The 24,732-nt window shown below is 38.9% G+C and overlaps 2 protein-coding genes across 3 annotated transcripts in view; both read left to right on the top strand.

Moving 5' to 3' along the window:
• IL1RAPL1 (interleukin 1 receptor accessory protein-like 1) overlaps positions 1–24,732 on the top strand; it is a 756,667-nt gene that overhangs the window by 688,630 nt on the left and 43,305 nt on the right. The gene's annotated exons all lie outside the window — the stretch shown is intronic.
• Positions 11,128–12,021, top strand: LOC105814728 (bcl-2-like protein 1). Of its 2 annotated transcripts, XM_012649806.1 has the most exons (2): positions 11,128–11,694; positions 11,872–12,021. In XM_012649806.1, the coding sequence occupies exons 1-2, from the start codon at positions 11,320–11,322 to the stop codon at positions 12,019–12,021; spliced, it is 525 nt and encodes a 174-aa protein (XP_012505260.1). In that variant the 5' UTR covers positions 11,128–11,319. The 2 variants fall into 2 exon arrangements, with proteins under 2 accessions (XP_012505260.1, XP_012505259.1); XM_012649805.1 differs by having other exon boundaries at positions 11,128–12,021.

Genomic DNA, 24,732 nt, shown 5'->3' with positions numbered 1-24,732 from the left:
ACTCTAGGAGGCCGAGGCGGGAGGATCGCTTGAGGTCAGGAGTTGGAGACCAGCCTGAACAAGAACGAGACCTCATCTCTACTAAAAATAGAAAAAATTAGCTGGGCATGGTGGTGCGTGCCTGTAGTCCCAACTACTCAGGAGACTGAGGCAGGAGGATCCCTTAAGCCCAGGAGTTTGAGGTTGCAGTGAGCTATGATGATGCCACTGCACTCAAGCTCTGGCAACAGAGTGATACCCTGTCTTTAAAAAAAAAAAAAAAAAAAAGGCTAACGTGCCATTCTCTTCTTACTTGCCCAGAGAGCTGCACTGGACACAATGCACAGTCTAGCTACACTGGACATCGCTCCTCCATGATACTCTTTCACATAGCTTCCAGGACACCATACTCTCCTAGTTTCTCTCCCACCCCTCTGGTCACTCCCTCTCACTCTCCCTTTGCTGTTTAGTCCTCTTCCCCCTGATCTCCTAATACTGCAATGCCCCAGGGCTTAGTCTTTGGTCTTCTCTACTCTCTACTCCCATTCCATTGATGATCTCATCTCATCTATATGCCAGTGACTCCTAAATGTGTATACCCTGCCCTGACATTTCTCTAGTCTCTCAGATCTGCCTATTAATCCCCACTGGAATACACACTCCAAATTCCACATTTTCAAAACTGAGCTCCTGATCTTTACCTGCAGACATGTACCACCCACAGATGCTCTACCTCAGGGATAGTAACTCCGTCTCTCAGGTGCTCAGGCCAAAAATTTAGGAATCATCTTTGACTTTTTTCCGCTCACTCTTCACATCCAACCTGTCAGGAAATTTTGATGGCTGTAACTTGAAATTTATCCAGCATCTGACCACTTCTCACTTCCTCAACTCTTATCTCCCTGGTATGAGGCATTTCTCATATAATTTGTCTGCTCAAAATCTCCCTGTTTTACATCGTGAGCAACAGTCCCTATAGTGACGTACAACACCCAACCCAAGTGAACATTCCATCCCCTGTCTGACCACATCTCTCCTCCTGTCTAACTTTCACATGCCACAGCAATCTCACTGGTCTTCTTGCTGTTCCCCTAATATTTTAGGCACTCTCCCTGCTTAGGATTTTGAACTCACTGCCCCTCTGCCTGCAGCACTCCTCCATAACACATCCTGGCTAACTCCCTCACCTCCTTCCAATCTTTTCTCAAATGTCACCATTTCAATGAGTCCTATCTTGACATCCTATTTAAAATTACAAACACATTCCACTGCCAGCATTCCTGAGTTCTATCTTTTTTTCCTTTCCCCATATATTTGATCACCTTTGAACATACCATATAATTTTTCTTCATTCCTTATTATTTGTCTGCTACACTGCAAGTCCCATGAGGGCTGAAAGCTTTGCTTTATTCTTGTACACATCCCAAGCACTGACAGTAGTGCCTGGCATGCAGAAGTAACTCAATGAATATCTGAACTATTAAAAGCATATATAATCATTGCAAAAAAAATTAAAATATAACAATCAGAATTCAAGCAGTCACAATGTTGAATGATTTGTTAAAGATTTTTGATTGATGGGAGATAATTTGTGACAAGTAGTATTTGTTTTAAATTATTCTTATTAACATTTTAAAAGATTGATTTTATATGATAAAAGATGAATGGTGACTTTATATGTTAGGCAACTTTTAAGGAAATAATAGTTACATTGATTGCCATGGAATTCTAAATAAAATTTGCACATGGAAAATTAAGCATGTAAAGCATTTACATCCTCATGATTTAAGTAACAAAATGTCCAAGAGAGAGAAGCTCAGTCATAGATTTAACTCAGTGGTTCACAACTAAAGTCATTTGGTACATTGGCAGCAAAAACAAGAATTTTAGAAGATTTTTCTCCCAAATTTTGGATGTTGTTATTTCGCCCTAAAGAACCATAATTTATTTAGCTATGCATGCTTGTTAGAAGTAAGCAATAAGCAATCATTTATTCCTTTTAATCTCTCTATAGAACCTCCTGCTCTGTGGGTATATTTTGCCCCATGTTCTTCTATCTCCACTCCAGAGGTTTTGATCATATGAAATTCCTCTTAATGAAGATGATTAGAGGGTAAAAACTAGTATTAACTTAAGGGGGAAGTAGAAGTTTCCCTTAGGCATTAAATTCTAACTAAGTTAGGAAAAGGTATTATTGATACTTATTCAGAGTTTCATATTAGATCATTGAAAATCTTTAAGAATAATGACTAAGGAGTCACTGCTAATAACTTAATGACAATGCAAGATATTGAGTGCTTTAAAAAGTTAAAATAGATCTAGATGGCAAATCCTGACTCAGAAAACTATAATTTTTCCACAATCACCATTCATATAATACAACTTAGATAGAAATAAAAGCCAGAGTTAAATGCAATATGGAGTAGACCTAATAGGACCTAGAAATCAGAGTTTAATTTGAAAATTATAGTTCCTAAAGTAATCGTGCTACAGAAGCCTATCATGAAAAATATAAACCATGGAATAAAATTTGTATGAAGTTCTTACTGAAACCATTTTTATTTCCTTGTTTTGATGATTTACACTGCTAATTTCATATCTTTAGTTGAGCCCTAAGCAAAATTATGAAAATATGTTTCTCATTAGAGTACTTGGAATCCCCTGTATATAGCTGACTCCAACCAATGAATAGGAATTTCCATTCTGCAATGAATATTGCTCATATCCCATAATCTATATTTTACTTGTATATAAAAATACTTCAGTACAAATAAAGAAGGTATTATTAATTTTTCAGCTCTTAAGAAAATAGCCTAATTAAGTCTCTCAACTCCCACTTGTAAAAAAAGAAAAATTATTTGAGTAAAATCACCACAGCTCATCTCCTCAAATTATAAGAACAGGAAAATTGGAAATTTTCAGCAAAATTTATTTTTAACATTATTCAACTGTTTTGCATAAAACATTTAATGTTAAGCAATTTGTAGTTTGAACTACTTGCATGATAATTTATGGTGTTTAAGACATTATAGCTATGTTTCTTCAACTTTCCATATCAGCACACTAACAGTAGAACCAATTTGGTCTCTTTGTGATTATTTCAACATTAAAGCTATTTTTAAAATAATCTACCATTGAAAGCTTATGGTTGCATTGGTTCATGAATAAGATCCAGTTGCATTGAATCTCTCCCTTTTAAAAAATTGGCTGACACTCATCTTAGGACTTCTCTGATGAGGTATCACCATATTGTTATTTAAGAGACTTTTACAACTATGAAGATACAAATAGCAACAGTTTGTTTTTGTTTTCGTTCTTTTTTATTGTTTTGAGCTATGTCAGAATTATTTCTAAGCATAGTCACCCAAAATGATGGCAAAACGTAGAAAAAAGCAATTTTTTTAGACCATTATTGGTGGATACTTTAATAAGTTCACCCTCTCTTGAGAGGTCAAGTCACCTGTGTCCAGTGATGGATGGAAAGGGTCTCTGACCCACTGCTTTATCTTTCTTATTGTCTCAAGGGAAGAATAAAAGAGCTTTATCATAAAGAAAAAAATGACTGATGGAGTTCTATATTTATAACTAATAGTATAATTTTGAACTTACTAATCAACTAAGAGTCTCAAACAATTCATAATCCCCATGAACTTTTTACCCAACACTCGATCTTCATTTTCACTATAGTGATCCTGTCATGAGTAATGAAAATATTCATAGCTTTTTCTTACACTTGTCAGTAAGAGGGCTCAATTTTGGATGAGAATTTCAAACACTGTTGTTTATAAAATTTGATTTTTACCACTGTGTTGAGCTCCTTAAAAAAATCAAAAGGTGAATCCTTTGAGATGAAGTAGCCTTTGCGAATAATGCTGCAGCTGAGGAATTTGTTGTGATAAGTAGTACTAATGAAGGCTACCATACTTCAGCTCTGCCTTTCATGATATGACCCTTACAGTGTACATACCCATCTGGTTACATTTCCACTCAATTTAATGCTCACCACAAACTGTATACCTTGTTGAAAAAGTCCTCACTAACTATTTTCCATCAAACCATTTTTCAAACGTCTTCACAGGGATCATCATTTTAAACATTGAGAATCCAGCCGGGCGCAGTGGCTCAGGCCTGTAATCCCAGCACTCTGGGAGGCCGAGGCGGGTGGATCGCTCGAGGTCAGGAGTTCGAGACCAGCCTGAGCAAGAGCGAGACCCCGTCCCCACTAAAAAATAGAAAGAAATGATCTGGACAACTAAAAATATATAGAAAAAATTAGCCAGGCATGGTGGCGCATGCCTGTAGTCCCAGCTATTTGGGAGGCTGAGGCAGAAGGATTGTTTGAGCCCAGGAGTTTGAGGTTGCTGTGAGCTAGGCTGACGCCACGGCACTCACTCTAGCCTGGGCAACAAAGCGAGACTCTGTCTCAAAAAAAAAAAAAAAAAAAAAAACATTGAGAATCCAGCCGGGCGCAGTGGCTCAGGCCTGTAATCCCAGCACTCTGGGAGGCCGAGGCGGGTGGATCGCTCGAGGTCAGGAGTTCGAGACCAGCCTGAGCAAGAGCGAGACCCCGTCCCCACTAAAAAATAGAAAGAAATGATCTGGACAACTAAAAATATATAGAAAAAATTAGCCAGGCATGGTGGCGCATGCCTGTAGTCCCAGCTATTTGGGAGGCTGAGGCAGGAGGATTGCTTGAGCCCAGGAGTTTGAGGTTGCTGTGAGCTAGGTTGACGCCACGGCACTCACTCTAGCCTGGGCAACAAAGCGAGACTCTGTCTCAAAAAAAAAAAAAAAAAAAAAAACATTGAGAATCCAGGACTAATGAAACTACCAAATCATCTATGCTTTAATAAAACCATAAGACAAATAATAGAGGTAATCTGAGTCTAGCAACTGGTTGTTTTCCAATGTTTCTGAGCACTTAAAACACGTCCCTTGTTAGTGTCTGTAAATAAAGCTACATATATTTTTTTCAGCTTGGCTATTCCCTTTTGGCTCAAAACAGATTCTACCATCTCTACAATCCAAGTTTTCAAATTTCCTTTTATCTGTAATTAACCTTCCAAAATTATACTTTTAAGTTCAACTTGTTTGCTTTTTTTTTTACTGGCTGAAAGTGTTTTAATTTTAAAAGAAAAAATTATCATAATTTGTTTTCTAAATGTGTCTGATTGATCTTAAAATGCCTCGCAAGAATGATAGTTTCATGGAGTATAGGTTCATGCTCTTTTATGTGCCAGACACTAAAATGTGAGCTCATTAACATCACAAAATTAAAACTCATATTTGAAATAAGAAACTAAATGTAGCTTATAAAGTTTAGATTCACTGCAGTTTACTACTAACTGGAATAGTTTGGGTATTAAGTTTAGTGTCTGCCACATTCTTTCATCATTTCTGATTTTTCTTTCTCATTTATCTGTGTATTTTCACCAGTTTGAAATCTACACTTCAAACTTCCTATTTTTATTCATGGCCCATTTCAAAATATGATATATTAATTACACTTTACTGTAAATACATCTATGCAAAGAGGTTTAGTGCTGCCTTTTTGGAATAATTACAAAAAGAAAAAAAATCTAAGAACATGAATTAAATAAACTATAATCCAGATACTACAATACTCTGTAACTATTAGAATGACAAATAGAGCTCTTTGTAGTGATATCATCTTACTTGTGCTGTTTAAAGGATATATGAGTATGTGTGCATATACATACATGTGTGTATATTCCACATGTGAATATTTCTATATACATATAGAGGTGCATGTACACAGGCATACGTTTGTATTAAATATATTATTGTACATACATATTGTGTGTATATATATTGTATTAGCCAAGACATATACAGAAGAAAGTGTTTCCATGGTTACCTCTGGAGAGTGAAACCAAAGCAGGGAATGTGGGTAGGAGCTCTTCACACTTCATCTTATACCCTTTTTAACTGTTTGAATTTTTTTTTACTATGACCATCTGATTTGGTATGTCATTTATTATACATACATAATATACATACATATCTATTATTCACGCATACATATATCATATCTACTACATGATGTGTGTATGTATGTATATACCATACAGTACCTATCTTCAAAGAAGTTTTTTATGACTAAAGAATAAAGATGTTAAAGATGAAGGAAAACTTCAAGTCCCAAATAACGTTGTTTATAGTGTTTAAATTCTGCTTTTTATTTCTATTCTCCCAATGTCTGTTCCCTTTATCATTTAAATTCATTCCCACTATCAGTTACTCAAGGGCTTGGCTTAGGAGCAGCTATGCCTACACTACCTCAGAGTTAAGTGCAGCAGCTTCTCTAATCACAGTCGGGAATACTTATAACTGGGATAGGGGACATAGCTTTAAATCAGTCAGCGTCCATTGAAACGAAACACCAGAAATTAGAAGTGGTTGCAAAAATGTAGTCCTAGCCCACTTCCTCCCCTTTCTAGTTACTCACTGTTTCTAAATCACATGCAGCCAGGCTGCAGTGACAGAGGTATGGAAAATGGAGAACTTATTGAATAAAGCAATGCTTACTCTGGAAGGACTAACCAAAAACCTGATTGTAACTAAAATGAGGTAAGAGTTCCTACTATTTCCATCAAATTCATTCTGCCCAAGGATAAAGATGATGATTTGATCCTACTTATGCTAACAGCATTTCAACAGCCTCCACAGAAAATGCCAGCTTTCCAAAATGCAGATCACTAAATTATACTGTACCACTTAGCAAATCCTACCCACTGAGAATTCAAGGCTTATTCCAACTTTACTTTGTTTTAGCCATCTATGGATTCCAATATGTTCTACACCCCCCCCCCCCCCGCCGGTTAGCATCTAGGACCTAACCTCAAAGCATCTGGTTCTTCAGTTCCTCTGATCCACTCCAGATAGGTCATGTTCCAGCTGGGGTCAGGCACTGCACTCACTCTGATGGCACCCCCCAAAACCCAGCTTCTAGTATCTTCAATTTGTTTCTTTCTGTCTCAGCAGATAATACCCAGAGGTGCCCAAAGCTGCTGTACATCTGAGTCATCAGGAAATCTTGTTAAATAATTAGATTCTTGGTTTCTGGGCTACACTATTAAACAACCAGGTTTGAAATCCTTTCTCCCGGTTCACTGCTTCTGGGTCTTGCATGCTGGAGCACCACGAGTGCTGCCTCACCTCTGACCTCCTCCTGACAAAAGGGTCCCTGCCTTCTAAGACACAAACTGCCTTCAATTTCTTAAACTCTCAGTTTCCTTTTTATGAACTATTCAAATCTAATCATTAAGAACAGCATTAGAATAACAGGCAGACCTTTCTTTTGGGTTAGATTTCTGTGTTCCTTTGTTCCCAAAAGAAGGCCTGTGCTTTCAGCCTCTTCCTTAATTCAAGATGAGTGTTCTTCTCTTCCAAATGGCCATCAGCAGGGAATAATGTTGGACACTATTAATCTCCACTGAGAGTCTTCTTAGTCCAAAGTGGGAGACATGGCTTTTGGGCCCAGAATCCTCCTCGCAGGCGCTGAAGCTCAGGATTGTATGAACCTCCTCTAATAGATCTAATTTAGAAGGATGTATTGGTGATGACATCAATGTAACTGGTCATATTCATGTAGGTTTTAGCATGGGGGCTGATGGCCACTAAGAACTACCTAAAAGATTATTATACACACTATTAGGAAAGAATAAGGAGCCCAGATTAAAATAAAAATCTTTGCTTTAAAAGATTTGAATTTGAAATTGATCTTGTAGAGACACTGTAGAATGACGGTTATCAGAGGATGGGAAGGGTAGTGGGGAGGGGGGATAAAGTGAGGATGGTTAATGGGTACAAAAATATAGTTAGATATTATAGACGGAATGAATAATATTTGATAGCACAACAAAGTGACTATAATCAAAGAGTTATGGTATATTTTAAAATAACTAAAAGAATAGAATTGGAATTGTTCCTAAGATAAAGAAATTATAAATGCCTGAGGTGATGGATACCCCAATTATCCTGATATGATTAATTCACATTGTGTGCCTGTATCAAAATGGGATATGTATCCTATACATATATACAACTATTATGTACCCATAATAATTGAAAATTAAAAAAGATTTGAGTTAAATGGTTTGATTTATGGTTTGACTTGCAACACCTATGAAAATAGATAATCCTTAGTTATCTTAGAGTTATGATTTTTTTAAAAAAGTATAAAGGACATAAGTACAATACTAATGTAATTTATCTTAAAAGACTTTAACTGATAGTCAAGGAAGATTTGGGAAATTCTTCATTAATTATGAATAACTATTAATACTATCTCAAAGAGTTTGCTAGACATAGAAAGCCTTTGTTAAATAACTTTATACATACTCCATCCTCTTAGAGATTAAGAGCCCAATGTTGGGAGATAGTCCATCAGGCACAATTATGAATTTTTATACTGATCTAGGCATAGTTGCTTATGGGTTTCAAAAGTTATTATTTGTTTCTGAAAATTAAATATAATACCGTGGCCTTGATTACATATAACATTTTCTTTTCCCACTCAAATGATGCTTAACATAATTTGTCAGATTTGCTTTCAACTTTACCTGCCTTAGAAACTCTCATTCAAGTGTACAGTTACTTTTTCAATGTAGAAAAGAATACATTACTATAAGCAGTTCCTAAAGACAGCATTTCATAGTTCTCTGGCATTGAAGGTTTTTTGTTTGTTTGCTTATTTGTTACCTTGTTTGTTTATTTGTGTGTGAGTGAGCATAAAGTGAACCCTTACAGGACAAGGAAAAACATCTGGTGTTTCCTTACGAATTTAATCTATGAAATATTTTACACTATCACTAATGATGTCCCAGGAGTACTTGAAGCTAAAATAAGAGGGTGTACAATTCATAAATTTTTATTTAGATGCACCCATTGTTTGCAAATAACTTTACAATGTAGTATAGAGGCAAAAAAGGTAAAACACAAGCATAATGAACTTGAATAAATGGATAAAATTTAAAAGGTACCTGGGGGATATATCAAGGGTTTGTTTGGCCACTTGGGAAGATAATGGGGAAAAATTATGGAAATACTCAAGAAAGGCTTTCTGGATGGGTTGGGTCAAGTCTAAATCTGAAAGACTGTCCTGCTACGTGGGTAAGATGGCAACTTGAAGTGAAGATTGAAAATGGGCAAAGACTTGAGTATAGGGAATGGCAAGAGAGGGTGTGTCTCAAGAAGAAATTCACCAGGACAGAGCAAAGCAGTGAAGATCCTTCACTTCAATGGACAGCAATGCTCTTTCACCCTTAGAATAGGTTAACCTTGAGTTCACCTTGAGTTCAGCAGTGCCTCTGGTGACTAACGGAGAATGACGGGAAACAGGGCACAATCTGTTAAGTCAAGAAGCCAGGAAATATTGGGTGTGTGGAAATATAACATGATAATGTTAACAGTAATTAATAGTAGTGAACAGAAGACTAGTTCTGTTTTCTTAAGAGAGATTTTTCAGCCTGGCACCTAGTAGGTACCGTATTAGGGCTGTGTACTTTGACTCACATGTCATTTTAGTGATACTCACACACATCATTTATTGAGCTGTTACTCTGTGCTAATTTATAATATGCTAAGTGCTTTACATACTTTGCTCATACATTTAATCCTTATAACAAACCTAGAAGTTATGTACTTTTACACTCAGTTTTGCAAATGAGACAATTAAAATATCAGAGTGGTTAAGTCACATAACTTGCTTAAGATCAAGGAGATAATAAAAGATAGAATTCTATTTGGACATAAGTTTAGCTAATTCAGGGGCCTGAATTCCAACCACTACATTTGTGTTTTAGCCTAGAGATTGTAAGTTGGTGACTAGAGCACCAAAATAAGGCTGAGGACCTGCTTTGTTCAGACTACATAGTGTGTTTTCAGAAAATCTGAATGTGAATTTTTATGGAGGGGACTGTTAACTGGAGTTATCATGCATCATTGTCTTAAACCATCTTGACATTTAAGATTTCAGTCTCTTATTTAAGGTTACAGGTTGAGTAATATCTCCCCTACGTTATCTAAAAGAAATTGTGTGTGTGTATTTATGAAATAAATTAGAACAACACTTATTTAAACAAAGATTTATTGTTTATGCTGAGAAATACAAACAGGAAACATTTGGGGGAAATATTATAATATTCGTAAAGTAACCAGGAACATTGGTTTTGCAATAATGAGGTGACAAGTTTCCAAAAATTCCTTCTTTCTCTGCTGATTTCAGATCTTATTTTCCATGAATAGACACAGCCAGAGGGATTCCCTTCTGTAATCCTCATCCATATGTCCCTACTAGCCAATTAATTGCTTATTAATGCATCAACCTAGGTGTTAATTTTGTTGACAGACACATTTAAGAAAGAGATTGCAGGAAGCCACCTTAGGCCTGTCCCCAGGAAAACGTGGTCTCAGCTGTGGGGAGCCTGGAGCAGGCCTGGACCCCTCTTCCTGACCCCAGGTGAGGCCCAGCGCCTCACCCTCATCGGGTCTTAGTGCAGGGTGCCAGCGGCCATTGTGTCCTGGGGGGGAATGGAGGACCCAGCAATCCCCGCCTCCACCATGTCCAGGGCCTTTGGGGAATTCAAAGAAAAATAGCGGCGTTTGCAGGGGCTCTCCCGTTTTCAGCCTCCCGGAAAGGCCCGGGGGTGGCCTTTCCGAAGTCAGATCGCCGATCTGAGGCAGTTTCCCCCTCCTTGCGTCCCTCATCGAAACCTTGAGCCCCATTGAAAAGTCCCTTCAGGGCTTTGGAAGCCTCGCCCTGGGTGGTACTTAAACAGGGAAAAAAAAAAAAAAAACCCTAAACCTATACTAGCCACCTGCGGGAGAGTTCTACTGGTTCCCAATAGAAGGCGGAGGAGAGCCTAGGGGCGTGCAAGAGCGAGGGGGCTGGGCTTCCGGGTATAAGGCCTCAGCTGCAGGAGGCCGCGGCCGGCTGCAGGACAGCTACCCTGGATCCCGGCGGTGGAGGAGGAAGCAAGCGAGGGGGCTGGTTCCTGAGCTTCTCGATTCCTGTGTCGCCTGCTGAGCTCCCAGCCTGCCGGGTTGCAAGATCCCTACCGCTGGAGTTGCTTTATTTGGCAGCTGCCGCGAGGCGAGGCCGGCTGAGTTACTGGCATCCCAGCCGCCACCTCCTCTCCTGACCTATGATACAAAAGATCTTCCGGGGGCTGCACCTGCCTGCTGTTGCCTGAGACGGATTGAATAATCTTATCTTGGCTTTGGATCTTAGAAGAGACTCACTAAGCAGAGAACAGACTCAGTGAGTAAGCAGGCATTTTGGACAATTGACTGGTTGAGCCCATCCCTATTAGAAAAATGTCTCAGAACTACCGGCAGCTGGTGGTTGACTTTCTCTCCTACAAGCTTTCCCAGAAAGAATACAGCTGGAATCAGCTTAGCGATGAGGAAGAGAACAGGACTGTGGCCCCAGAAGGGACTGAGTCGGAGATGGAGACCCCCAGGGCCATTAATGACAGCCCATCCCGGCACCTGGAGGACAGCCCCCCAGCGAATGGAGCCACTGGCCACAGCAGCAGTTTGGATGCCCGGGAGGAGATCCTCATGGCAGCAGTGAAGCACGCACTGAGGGAGACGGGTGACGAGTTTGAACTGCGGTACCGGTGGACATTCAGTGACCTGACATCCCAGCTCCACATCACCCCAGAGACAGCATATCAGAGCTTTGAACAGGTAGTGAACGAACTCTTCCGGGATGGAGTAAACTGGGGTCGCATTGTGGCCTTTTTCTCCTTCGGCGGGGCCCTGTGCGTGGAAAGCGTAGACAAGGAAATGCACGTGTTGGTGAGTCGGATCATAAGTTGGATGGTCACTTATCTAAATGACCACCTAGAGCCTTGGATCCAGCAGAACGGCGGCTGGGACACTTTTGTGGAACTCTACGGGAACAATGCAGCAGCGGAGAGCCGGAAAGGCCAGGAACGCTTCAACCGCTGGTTCCTGACGGGTATGGCTGTGGCTGGTGTGGTTCTGCTGGGCTTGCTCTTCAGTAGGAGATGACCAGACACTGACCATCCACTCACCCTCCCATCCCCTGCCCTGCCCCACCACATCCCTCCGTCCAGCCACATTGCCACCAGGAGAACTACTACATGCAGCCGGTGCCCGCCAACGCACCCATCACTGGCTTGGGCCTACACCTGGTCCCCTGCAACTAGTTTTCTAGAATTACCACGCTTCTGTGAGAGCCACCTTCCCCCACACCTCAGTTCTCTCAGCCTTGAAATCCACAAAGTCCCCAAAATCTGCCCCATGGAGGCTGGCAGATATGGGAGGGCTTGTGGCTGGGTGCAGGATGGCCTTGCCTGATTGGTGGAACCCTTACCCCTTAGCCTCCCAGAAGTGCTTTTCTGCCAGGGAGCTGGAAAGTTTTAGGAACCTCTTCCTGAGAAAGAGAGACTAGATTGCCTTTGTTTCAATGATCATTCCCCACCCCTACCCCTGACCTAGGCTCCTCTTCATTCCATCCCCATCCCCAAGAACCACTTAGAGGACATGCGTGACTAATTAGGGATTCAGGCTGCTTGGAATAAAAAAGCAAGGACCAGGACTCCCCTCCCCACCTCTGATCTGGCCAAAGTCCCTACTCCCAGTCTGAATGTCCTCCAGAGGCCTCTGGCTAGAGGCCAGCCCCACCCCATGCCAAAGCTAGGGTGGCCCTTGCATTTTCTCACCACCATAGTCCCTTCCCTTCCCTTGGTTCCCATGCCCAAGACAGAGGGTGCCCCAGAGTTGTTTATGGCCTCACTTCCTGCAAGATCAGCTGGTGTGTGGCATCTTTGCCTTGGTCTATTGCCCATGGAGTCCAGGGGTTCTGGGGCCTCAGCCCAGAGGTGAAGAGGAGCTATAGATAGGGACAGCTGTGGGAGCCCTTAGGTCTTGGGGCAGGAAGGGCAGAAAGAAAAGCCTGGTTCACAGGGTCGGGGTGGGGCAGACTGGAGGGGCCAGTCCTGCCTGGCCAGGCAGATTTGTACCCCATCCCTATCTAGCCTACAGCCAGCTACCAAGGACAGAGTGGCCTGGCCAGGAGCCCTTCAGGCTTCTCTCTCTCCTCTGCTCCACCCTTGGCCTGTCTCATCCCTGGAGGTCTGGGCCCAGCCCCAGTCACCCTGGGCTCTCTGCTGTAGATATTTGAGACTAGTATTTTTCCTTGTGAAGATGATATGCTATTTTTGTTAAGTATGTCTGTATTTATGAGTGAGGAGCTGCCAGCTTGCTGTGTGCATGCATGTGGAGAGCTGGTGCCAGAGATTGGACAGCCTGATGCTCTCTCCCCTGCCCTGGTCCAGGGAAACCGACCAGGGATCCTGGCTCCTGAGGGGCATGTGTCCCTCCCCCACCCCCCCGACTTGTTCCAGTTCTTTGAAATAGTCTGGGTGAAGGTGAAAGTGCAGTTCAGTAATGAACTGTTGACTCAGGGAACAAAAAAAAAAAAAAAAGAAAAGAAAGAGATTGCAAATATGTCCCAATGGCCCTACATACTTTGGAATGTGGGGAAAACCATAATCACAGTGAAATCAATGTCAAATTTCTTGTCTCAAATATGTATTTCTGGCTACTGTGATAATTTTTCGTTCATGTTCTATTGTAATTATTTTTACTGTTATTTCACGTTATTCTCCATTATGGAACTGCATTTTGGTTTACACAGAATAGTTAATACCTCATAATAAGTACATTTTGAGAGAATGATGCCTTTTTTAAAAAAATTATCTTTGTGTTTCTCACTGGCTAGTAAACCAGTTAGTATTCAACGAATGTTGGTAAAATTATTTCATTTTCCTAAAATCCTATAATAAAACTATTAATTGGAGAAAGACTATCTGAAAATTCAGAGGAGATGAGCAATCATTTTAATACAGAAGAGATTTTTATATTTTTAGCACATAGAAACAATTTAAAAATGTATTTATTAAATTCCATCTAAATATTATGATAAAACCTCACAAATATCTTAAATAGTTTATTTCATTTAAATCCTTTACCACTTTATTTTCACTACATAAATCATCGATGTTTTAGTTATTTTTTTTCAAAAGTTCCCAGTAGGACAATCATGTTTGTTTTGACAAACAACCCTAGGATTTTATTTCTATTAATTCAAATAGACAAAAACAGATACCTGAAAGCAGCATACATTCCCCAACACCTTCTAGTGAGGTTACACCTCATCTAAAAGAGTAATTAACATTTTTCTACTATTGTATTTAAACCAGATCACAGATCCTTAACCCGGGATTCATGAGTCTAGGAATGAATTGCAAATGGCCTTAGATTACACACAAAAAAAATGTTTTCAGGGGGATGGGGTGGGGGTGGGGCGGGATCTCTATTGTTCATCAGTTCCTGAGAGTATTTGCAACCAAAAACTTTAAGGCTGACTTAATTAGGGGTTGTTGGGAGGATGAGTCTGGTCCACTGGAGTGTCCCCTTTCACATAATTTGAATGAGAGCTATTGCATATGAATTGGTTTGCTATTATTCACTCATAATTGAATAGTGGAAAAATGTGTTTTCTAAGTGTGTTTATTTATTCATTCACTTCCCAATAAGCACTATTGAGTGCTTACTGAATACTAGGTATTGTTCACCAAGATAGTAAATCAGAGGGATGAGCAATTTGGGGAGAAGGATGAATAATCAAATTGCTGACACATTGAGTGTGAGATGCTTGTGGGATATCCAAGTGGAGACATTCATGCAGGAGAGCGGCCCAGGCCAAAGACTTAAATTTGGAGGTCAGTAAAATATGGGTGCTAAAGTCATTAAACTTATTGGTATACATGAGCCCATCATTGCATGCATAATGTTAGAAGAGGGTTAAAGAGAGAAACAACCAACGTTTCCTAGTTGCATGGAGGAATTTCCTTCCAAAGAAACTGGAAAGTAGTTGCAAGAAAGCCAGCAAAGAAAGTCCCAAATGAGGGAGGAATAAACCACACCAAGATGTAGAAAGATCCAGTAAAATAAAAACATAACCACCTGAACTGAGAATCAATTTCAGTGGAATGCTATCAATGGAAGTCAGATTGCAGTGAGTAGGTAAGAAATGAACCTTCAGTGTGCTACATGTTTAGGGAAAGGATTGGGAGATGAAGTGGAAAAGGAGCTTGTTATTTAGCACCTGATATATTTAATAAATACCAAGTTAATGGCTTTGAGAAATAATAAAATCATTGTCTTCCAAATCCCAGAAGACAACCCACTGAGAGAATATCCAGGGAAGAGCAATAACTTTGGCATATCATGTGTATAATTAAGGGTTCAACCAGAAAAATAGAGCAGTAGGGTATTATATATGTATCCTACTGTGTGCATACATATGCATATATATAGAAAGATAATAGACACATACATATATATATATATATACATAAGTACAGGGAATTGGTTTATACAATTATGGGAACTTCCTAAGCAGTCTCCACAAGGTTGTCTCTGCATGTAGTGCTGAAGCCTGAAGTTCACAGGCAGGCAGGAAGGTGTGAAGATAATAAGTAGGCTTGAATTCCACTAGAATAGACTGAAACCTGTGTTGTTTCTTGTTGCCTCTGACCTTGGCAATGAGAATGAACATACATAACTTTGATCCAGGAACCAGAGACACTGAAGATCCAGGGGCAAAGACAGCAATTGCAGGTCCAACTGCTGCTTCCTGTCAACAAGTAAGCATATCAGCAACAGTGTGTGTGAACACGCGTGCTACAAAATGGCTATTACCTTCCTAACATCTTCCAACTAGTGTAAAAGAATTTCTCTTGTAGCCTACCCTACCTGGACACGTATAAGAAAATGGAATTCTGGGAGATGCAGTTCGGCCTCGACAAGTTCGCACATTACAAAGCCTTCACAATGTGTATTCTCAGAGATACCAAGCCTGGGTGGCTACTAGAATAAGGGGTCTGGGTAATCCTTGTGCTTCATGAAGGTACTGTCACTGGGAGGATAAATGAAGGAAGTAGTGTAGAAATCGGAGGGTGGGACCACAAAGAATAGCTTGTTTATCCTCTCAGTTGTTCTCAGGGCATTGCTCACATGTATATACACAAACTAGGTAAACGAGGGGAGTAGGAAATAATTAATTGACTCAATTTACCTCTCTATTACTTCTTACCCCAAACATCCCTTCTAATAATGAAAGAAAATGTTCAATTTCTGCTATTTCTTTCAGACAGTATTTTTCTTAGATGAATAGTCTTGATTATTACAGTGAGAATAAAAGTATTTCTGACAAATCTCTAGAAACAGTTGAGCAAATGGAAGTGACAGTGCTGGCTTAAAGGAGAGGGCCCAAATGCTATTTACACCTTTTCTTTGGCTCTCTTAAAAGATTAAGTATTGCTACAAGGTGTAGCCTTATTTATTGTTATGCAAAAATGTAAATGAAAGGGGTTTATTTATACTCTACCAAATTTCCATTTTTGGAGTAAGACACCAGTAGAGAGAGGGGAGCTTGTCTGAAAACAAACACCAATTCAATAAAGCTGATTTAAAATTTTCATTTGTGTTGGGGAAACCCACAGTCCTTAACTAAGGATGGGAAAGATGTCTCTCCTACTACTTATATTCTGTTAATGCTGCACTCTCAAAGTATCGTTAATCTATAGTCTATACAACTGTACTTTTCTAAGCATGTTTAGAGTCACAGAGCTGATCTTGACTGAGGGAGAGGTGTTTCTCCAAGAGCTTTCCTATGACTGTAGACTGCTGGAGAAAAGAGTTAGTGGAGGAAGATGGTGCATGACCTGCTGTGCTACCGTGAAGTGTTATAGAATATGTGGTGACATTTTAAAACTACATGTTTATGTTTTCCTAAATTATAAAAGCAATATTTTGTATAAATTTTGGAAAATAAAGACACAAAAAACAATGAAGAGGTAACTGAGAAATGTCAAAAAGTACTTTAAAGCTTCATCCATGGAATCTTAAGAGCCTCTTTCCTACTTCAAATGAGAAAGTCAAGAAGCATATCTTTTGACAAATAATGGTAGGAAAAAATACTAATTAAGTAATGTTTCAGTGTTGCAATTTTGAAATGGTTTGATGTTCTGCTCATGAGAAACTAGTTATATTTACTAACTTTATTTAGTCTTAATTTTTGCTGTAACTATAGCATGGCCATGGCAAATTTAAATTATCAGATTGATCAGGTCATTCAGATCAATGAGTATTTTCGTTAACCCAGATGGTGTTTCATTCAGAATGTACATCCCATCAGCAGCACTTGCCATTAACCTTTCAACATGGGGTATTCAGACAGCTAGCATCAAGGAGTTAATATGTTATAAAGCATCATCTAGCTATGAACAAATGGCTTTATTCCTTTTTTTGTCTTGGGCTGTGTGGAAGTTTCCAGGGTTTCCTAGAAAAGATTTAGAAGTAATTGCTACATTTTATTTATGCATATTAGATATACCAAAAGGCATTCCCCATGAGGGTCAAGTGTTGGGGAAAAGGCAAGCTTATTAATATGACTACAGATAGAATGCTAATAATGTGAGTGATTCCATAAATATGTTGGGGAAAGAATTCATCTTTATGCATGTAGTGTGTAAAGTGGTCATTTTCCTAAAGACAAGAAGACTCAGTTATTTTAATTTACTTCCACAACTTCCCACTTAGTTGCTGATATTAAAATATAAATAAAAAATCACAGATTAATGAATAATAGTGATGAGCACAAAAATAGACCTCAGAAAATCATATGTTAATACTTTCTTAAGAAAGCAGTAAAAATATTCTCAAGTGATAACCTATATTACAGTCTCAGATGCTCCTTTATAATCTCTTTTATTGAAGACATTTTGAGGGTTATAAACCTTCTAGATTGGTGCCTTATAATCCTTGCATAAGGCAGTTGTGATTAAAAAGTGAAAAACTTCCGAATAGCTCACAGAAGAGTAACCAATCTGAGTATTTTGTACATGTCTGTGTGTGTTTTAATGAGATACTGCTTTAGTATACATGGAGTAAAGCTAACACCATGAGAGAGGATAAAGTCATAGAAAGTGAGTTTGGGAACCCCAGAAGAAAGGAAAGAATTTTGAGGATTGTCAGAGCTTCTCAAGAAATTGCTCATTTAGAGACAATAAAAATACTTTTTTAAGTATGGAAAAAATAAGTCTACTGAACCTCAAGTTCTATGATCAGGATCAGAAAATTCAGAATAGCAAGGTTAGTTTCAAGTGGTTTTAAAGACATCAGTATTAGAATGGACTGAGAAAGGAGATACATGTTGCAAAGAGAAATAATGAGTGAGTCTCAAGAATGAAAATAACTGAAAGAAATAGCTCTGGCTATAGACTAGAAATGAAAATAACAGTGAATTTTTTAAGTACTGAAAATATCTGTGAATGTTACTAACTTCTGAAACCCTTCCTGATTAACTCAGCACAGAAAAGTCCCTCCCATTTTGAAATTCAATTGCTTAAACTGCTTCCATGACAATTCAAACTGCTATCATGTCTCCTATCAAATGTGGACAAAAAAACCAAGCTTCATGGTGTATTTTAGGCTCAGAACCTGTCAGAAGCATTTTACTGAGCCACTATAGAGAGGATACAAGCAGAGCAAAGCAGTCTGAAACACCAGCAGTTATACTGAATACTTTTAATATAATGGTGACAAACAAAAGTCCTTCTAGGCGGAAAGGAGAAAACACAAAACAGTGAGTTCACTGCATGTTCATCTGTTTTAAATATTAATAATAAACATGTCTGAGTTATCATTATGTCCCACATTAGCCATGTTTTATAAGCTTATAAAGCTTCCTAAAGAGTATTTCATTAACCTTGAAAGCCAATAAACCTAATGATTATCATTTATATATTTAAAAACATGAGAAAAACAAACTGTACATATCTGAGTTATCTCTTAAGACCTTGAGTGTTAAGAAACTTGAGAGAGGGTGCCTCATTAAAATGCACAGAGTATAGCAAAATCCAATTTGAATTAGATCTTTAATTTTAGCCTATCCTGTCCATGTAAAAAACAATAAAACAAAACAGTTTTTTTTTTTTTTTTTTGAGACAGAGTCTCACTCTATTGCCCGGGCTAGAGTGAGTGCCGTGGCATCAGCCTAGCTCACAGCAACCTCAAACTCCTGGGCTCAAGCGATCCTCCTGTCTTAGCCTCCCGAGTAGCTGGGACTACAGGCATGCACCACCATGCCCGGCTAATTTTTTCTATATTTAGTAGAGATGGGGTCTCGCTCTTCCTGAGGCTGATCTCAAACTCCTGAGCTCAATTCCTCCCGCCTCAGCTCCCCAGAGTGCTAGGATTACAGGCGTGAACCACTGCACCTGGCCTCAGAACACTTTTTTTAAGTCACAAGGTGATATATGTGTTTTAGAACAGATACTATTTACTATACTAGTGCTAAATAAACCAAAGTCTAAGTAAATGCCTGATAGTTTCCTCTAATTAAAGCTAAGGCCTTTCTTAAAAGGAGTATCATTCCTAATTTCATACTTTCCTTCTCAAAGAAGGAGCTTATGTTTTTCTGTTTCTGCATTTTATTTATAGGTACTGTGGGAAAGTATTAGGGGATTAGGAGGAGATACATGTGGGTTTTTTTCTACATTGCTAAGTGGATCAAATTAGTTAGTATAGGGCCATAATTTTATCCTGCCACACTACAACCTGCCAGGCAAGGTGAAAAAAGTAGATTCTAGAGATACTGGTAGATACAGGCCAAGCTGGGTAACAAGAGTATTCTAAAATGCAATGTCTTCGGTAAACCGGAAGTGTATTTCTCTCAATAAATAGACTAGTAGAGAACAGTCCCAGACTGGTCAGGGGATTCTGTTCCCTTACGTCATACAGGGACCCATGTTCCTTATATCTTATTGCTCCACCATTTTGTCTTCATATATGGTAGAAGCCAGTTCGCTGACATGTTTGCTTTCCAGTCTACAGGAAAGAGAAACATAAAGTCCAGTCCCAGGTGTGAGGGTTTGTCATAAAGGAAATGTCCAGGAAATTGTACACATCACTTCTTCGTACATCTCATTGGTCTGATCAATTACATGGCCACATCTAGCTGTAAGAGAAGCTAAGAAATATAGTCTGTAACTGGGTAGCCATGTGCTCAACTGAAACTCTAGGGGCTATATTACTAAAAGGAAGAAGGGACTAATAGACACTGGGAGGCATTTGTGTGGACTCCGCCTCAATAGGTTATTAGCCAGGGTTTAGAGATGACATATTAAGCTCAAAAAACATAAAGGACAGGGTCTGTTCAAGAGCATCATAAGCTATATATGTTAACAGTGATCCCTTACATTGAATAAGCTGATGGGGGCATTTGAATACCCTTCATTACCACTAAAGTTCCTTTCTTTCTTCCCTTTTTTTCTTTCCTTTTTTCTTTTTTTCACTTCCTCCTCCTTTTCATATTCTTATTTGTCCCTCTTTGTTTTTTCTTTCTTTCTTGTTTCAACTTCTTATGATACTGGAGTCTGAAGAATTTACTGATTGCTGAGCAAAGATAAATGCCTTCGCTATGCATTTTTAAATATACTTGGAGGCTGAAAATGTAATAATTTGCTTTAAAAATGTGAGACTCGGCCGGGTAAGGTGGCTCACGCCTGTAATCCTAGCACTCTGGGAGGCCGAGGCTGGAGGATCACTTGAGCTCAGGAGTTTGAGACCAGCCTGAGCAAGAGTGAGACCCCATCTCTACTAAAAAATAGAAAGAAATGATCTAAAAAAAAAAATAGAAAGAAATGATCTGGACAACTAAAAATATATATATATAGAAAAAATTAGCCGGGCATGGTGGCACATGCCTGTAGTCCCAGCTACTCGGGAGGCTGAGGCAGAAGGATTGTTTGAGCCCAGGAGTTTGAGGTTGCTGTGAGCTAGGCTGAGGCACTCACTCTAGCCCGGGCAACAAAGCGTGACTCTGTCTCAAAAAAAAAAAAAAATGTGAGACTCTGGAAGGATGAGAATGCACCATAAGAGTTAAAGGAATCAAGGAAGGATTTGGTACAGTGACTATGCTATTAAAAGAGCAAAAATAAAGGAGATGTCTTCTCAAGATGCAATCACAAAAATTTGAGGATGGCAAGGCCTCTGCAATAAAAGCCTAAAAATGTCTCAATTACAAAAAAGATGTCCACTTTGTGGATGACTTGAAACAATCTTAGAAATGAGTAAAATTATAAGCAGTTCTGATGTCTTTGTCAAAGAGCAAATCACAAGGCACTTCTTCCATCCACTCTTCAACTCAAGGGCAAAAATGACCCTACTTCCTGTGCTACATTATCATCAAGAGTTTCTAAGTAACCCTTTTGAGCAAATCTGCCTCCTGGCAGTTACCAATTTCCACTGTGCAATCGTCATTTTCCCACATCTGTTATCTAATACCCATCTTCTCAACACTCAGGTGCAACATCACAACTTCCCAGGAGTGAGGTCATCAGGTGGCCTTGGGTGTTACTTAACAAAAGTTTGATGTGTCCCCCTCTTCTGGCTGGTGTACACTGATTGTTCCAGATTCCACGAACTTTTGTTTTCATGCAGATAGAGAGCAGCCATCAAGATCTAAAATTTGAGTCCTTACAAGAATCTTTGAAGCATTCAAACATAATGTGGTAATAATATCCCCATTTTTCTTGCCCTTTTCCTTCAAGTGCATGAGATTTCCTTTCCACTCTGGAGGAGCTCTGCCAATGCCTCTCTTCATTTCATTAATGTGGGAAATGTCCCTGACAACTTATTGAAAGTTCAACATGCAGCCCCCTGGTCCCAGAAAGCCATAATTTGGCCTAGCTCGATGCATATACTATAAGTCATCACTTTACAGAAGTTTGTCCTATAATAATAATGATAGTAATAATTGCAAACAATTAGTGAGCAGTCACTCACCATGGGTACTATGTATATTAACTCAATTAACTCCAAGTTATTTGTGGTTACTTAAATCATCTTACTATCTATGGATCAGCCAAATTAGTTGTTTTGTTCTTAAAAGCAGACAGAGATATGTACTAAGGCAGTATAAACTCCATTTTCATAAAGAAATCTAAAATTGCAGCTGAATTATAGTTAGCAAATGTAAAAATACATACCTTGTTTTTGTCTTGTTGATTTTATTCCCTTGGAATTTCAGCAGATATTGTTATATATTGCAGCAATGACATCCTTAACTATGAGCCTAATATAACCTTTCCCTTCCACTACCTTTCTTTCTTTTAGAGATCTTAGATAAATCTCTGATTTCAAGAGACTATCTGTGGTTTGATACTGGCAACTATTACCTGCCGTGGGTCCTAATACTTATTTGGGTATAATGTTTAGAAGTTTAGAGGGAACTTTCTTTATGTCTTTGTGTGTGTGTGTGCGCGCGCGCACGTCTGTCTGAAAGAGAGGGGGAAGAGAGAGACAGAGATTTTTCTGTTTTTTTCTTCGTGAAAGAGGAGCCATTCAGTGTAACTAATGACAAAAGATAAATATGTTTTGTAAACCACTTTGCTTTATCTAAAATGGGAAGTCTTTGGCAAAACATTTATCTTTACCATGACCGTAGAATAATTTTAATATACATGATTAATGGTGCAAATGAAATTAAAATCCTCCTACTATTCAACGTCTTATTTAAGAACAAAATGCTCACTATTTCCTAATTGCAACGAGTAAGATCTCTGGCTGCTGATGCTTTTTAATTAGGGGAAAATTTTCCTTTTAATTAAAAAAAAAAAAAAAAAGCTTTTTATTTTTCAATAAGTTAGAGAGTGTCCTCTAGTGGAGAGAGACTCTGATCTCAACATTTTAGAAATGGCTAAATGATACTAAATTAAAATAAGCTTGCACTAAATAACAAATATCAGTACTTAGCCAATTAGAATCCCCTGGTTGAAGGAAAAATGTATTATTTCTCCTCTAAGACCCCCCTCACAATGTGGCCTAGTTGAAAGCCTGCAGTGTGACAAGCTTTGTTCTCGTTTTAGATAGCAAATGATTTTTTTATGATCAATTTTAGAGTGCTTCCTTCTGAACCTGGTAAGATCGAGCTGACGGTGCACCTTTCTGCCAAAAAGGTGGCAGAAGCGTTTAGTGCAATTTACTGTAGCTTTTACAGATATCAACTTGAGGCAGCAAGAATACCATTATCTTCAGGACTCTAGCCCTGACTGACTGATACATTTGATGTGCACAGATCCCTAGGCCAAGGCTTAAATTTGTCTGTTATTATTTGAAGGAAAACAAAGAAACAAAATCGAAAGGAAAATTAATGTCTCTCTCTCTCTTCTCTGTAACTTTTGGAATTCTAAAGTTAATTTCCTGTATTTCTGGTTAAGTCTAGTAAATAGTATTAGCACTATCACTTGTGTATCAGAGATGAGAGGTAGAGGAATTTTTTTCAATATATAAATGGAAGAGGCTGAGAAAGAGCTGTGGTGCTCTGCTCGGCTCTCTGAATCACACGCTAGGATAGCCTTATCAGAAATTGCATGTTATAGCAAATTAGAGACCCAAAGAAAAGATGGATAGTTGCTCTTGATAACAAGTTAAATAGCTTGGACGTAACCAGAGTAAAGATAAAATTTTATTGCTGACTCTTATATTTGAAAGAAGAAAGAGGGATAAGAGTATTCATAAAATCCTTCAGTAATACAACAAATGTCAGAATCATATTATGTGTGTATTAGCACCGCTTACTTTAATAGCAATGAAAAGCAATGTGGAACACGTCATACTCCTTTTAACAGACAATTTTTGGAAACATGTACAGGCATGACTTTCACACAGATAGAAGAATGAACACATGTTAAAGAAATTTTACTCATACGATATGAGGGAACCAAGCAGATGTTATGACCGGTTCAAAGGAAAAGTCAAAACAACAGATTTATATGGAGTAAAGAAATGTTCAGATGAATTGTAAATGGGGAAAAAAAATTTTCCCTAGGTTGGAGGGGGGATAGGAAAGGTGAGTCAATTAAATCACTATCAAACAAGAGAGAATTTACACACTTATCAGTGTCCTACACTTTACAGAGTCAAAAAATAGCTCAACGCAAGTAAAAGAGCAAGAATCCAATAACCCAGAAGGGTGTGCCACAGACCATTGAGTAGTTTTCCACTGAAACACAATTTTTATTCCTACATTTTTTTTTTTTGCAAAGAAAATATGTTTTTGTAGCTTGGATTGGGTCATTAGTGACCCAGTTGTACATCCTACTTCTTATCTACACCAACTACCTCTCTACCTGACACTGTCATTATTTATTTATTTATTTATTTTTGAGACAGAGTCTCACTCTGTTGCCCTGGCTAGAGTGAATGCCGTGGCGTTAGCCTAGCTCACAGCAACCTCAAATTCCTGGGCTCAAGAGATCCTTCTGCCTCAGCCTCCCGAGTAGCTGGGACTACAGGCATGCGCCACCATGCCCAGCTAATTTTTTTTCTATATATTTTTAGTTGTCCAGATAATTTCTTTCTATTTTTTTAGTAGAGACGGGGTCTCGCTCTTTCTCAGGCTGGTCTTGAACTCCTGAGCTCAAACAATCCGCCTGCCTCGGCCTCCCAGAGTCATTATTGAGAACCCTCTTTCTCTTTCCTCTTTCCCAGCCCCCAAGTCCTTGCTTCCTGCTTATGGGCCTTAACCCTAATGTTTTTCAATTCTGTTGCTTTTCTGAGCCCAGTTCCACTTTAAACAAATTCCAAGGTAAAAACAAATTGTTCTAGATAGTTAACTGTAACCAC

Source organism: Propithecus coquereli, unplaced genomic scaffold (genome assembly GCF_000956105.1).
Source record: "Propithecus coquereli isolate 6110/MARCELLA unplaced genomic scaffold, Pcoq_1.0 Scaffold303, whole genome shotgun sequence".
NCBI lineage: Eukaryota > Metazoa > Chordata > Mammalia > Primates > Indriidae > Propithecus > Propithecus coquereli.
Note: the sequence above shows the minus strand (reverse complement) of the source record. Positions and strands in the feature narration are given on the sequence as shown.

What these genes read in the sequence shown, in the direction of transcription:
- LOC105814728 (XM_012649805.1), top strand. Translation starts at nt 11,320, where the DNA reads ATGTCTCAGAACTACCGGCAGCTGGTGGTTGACTTTCTCTCCTACAAG.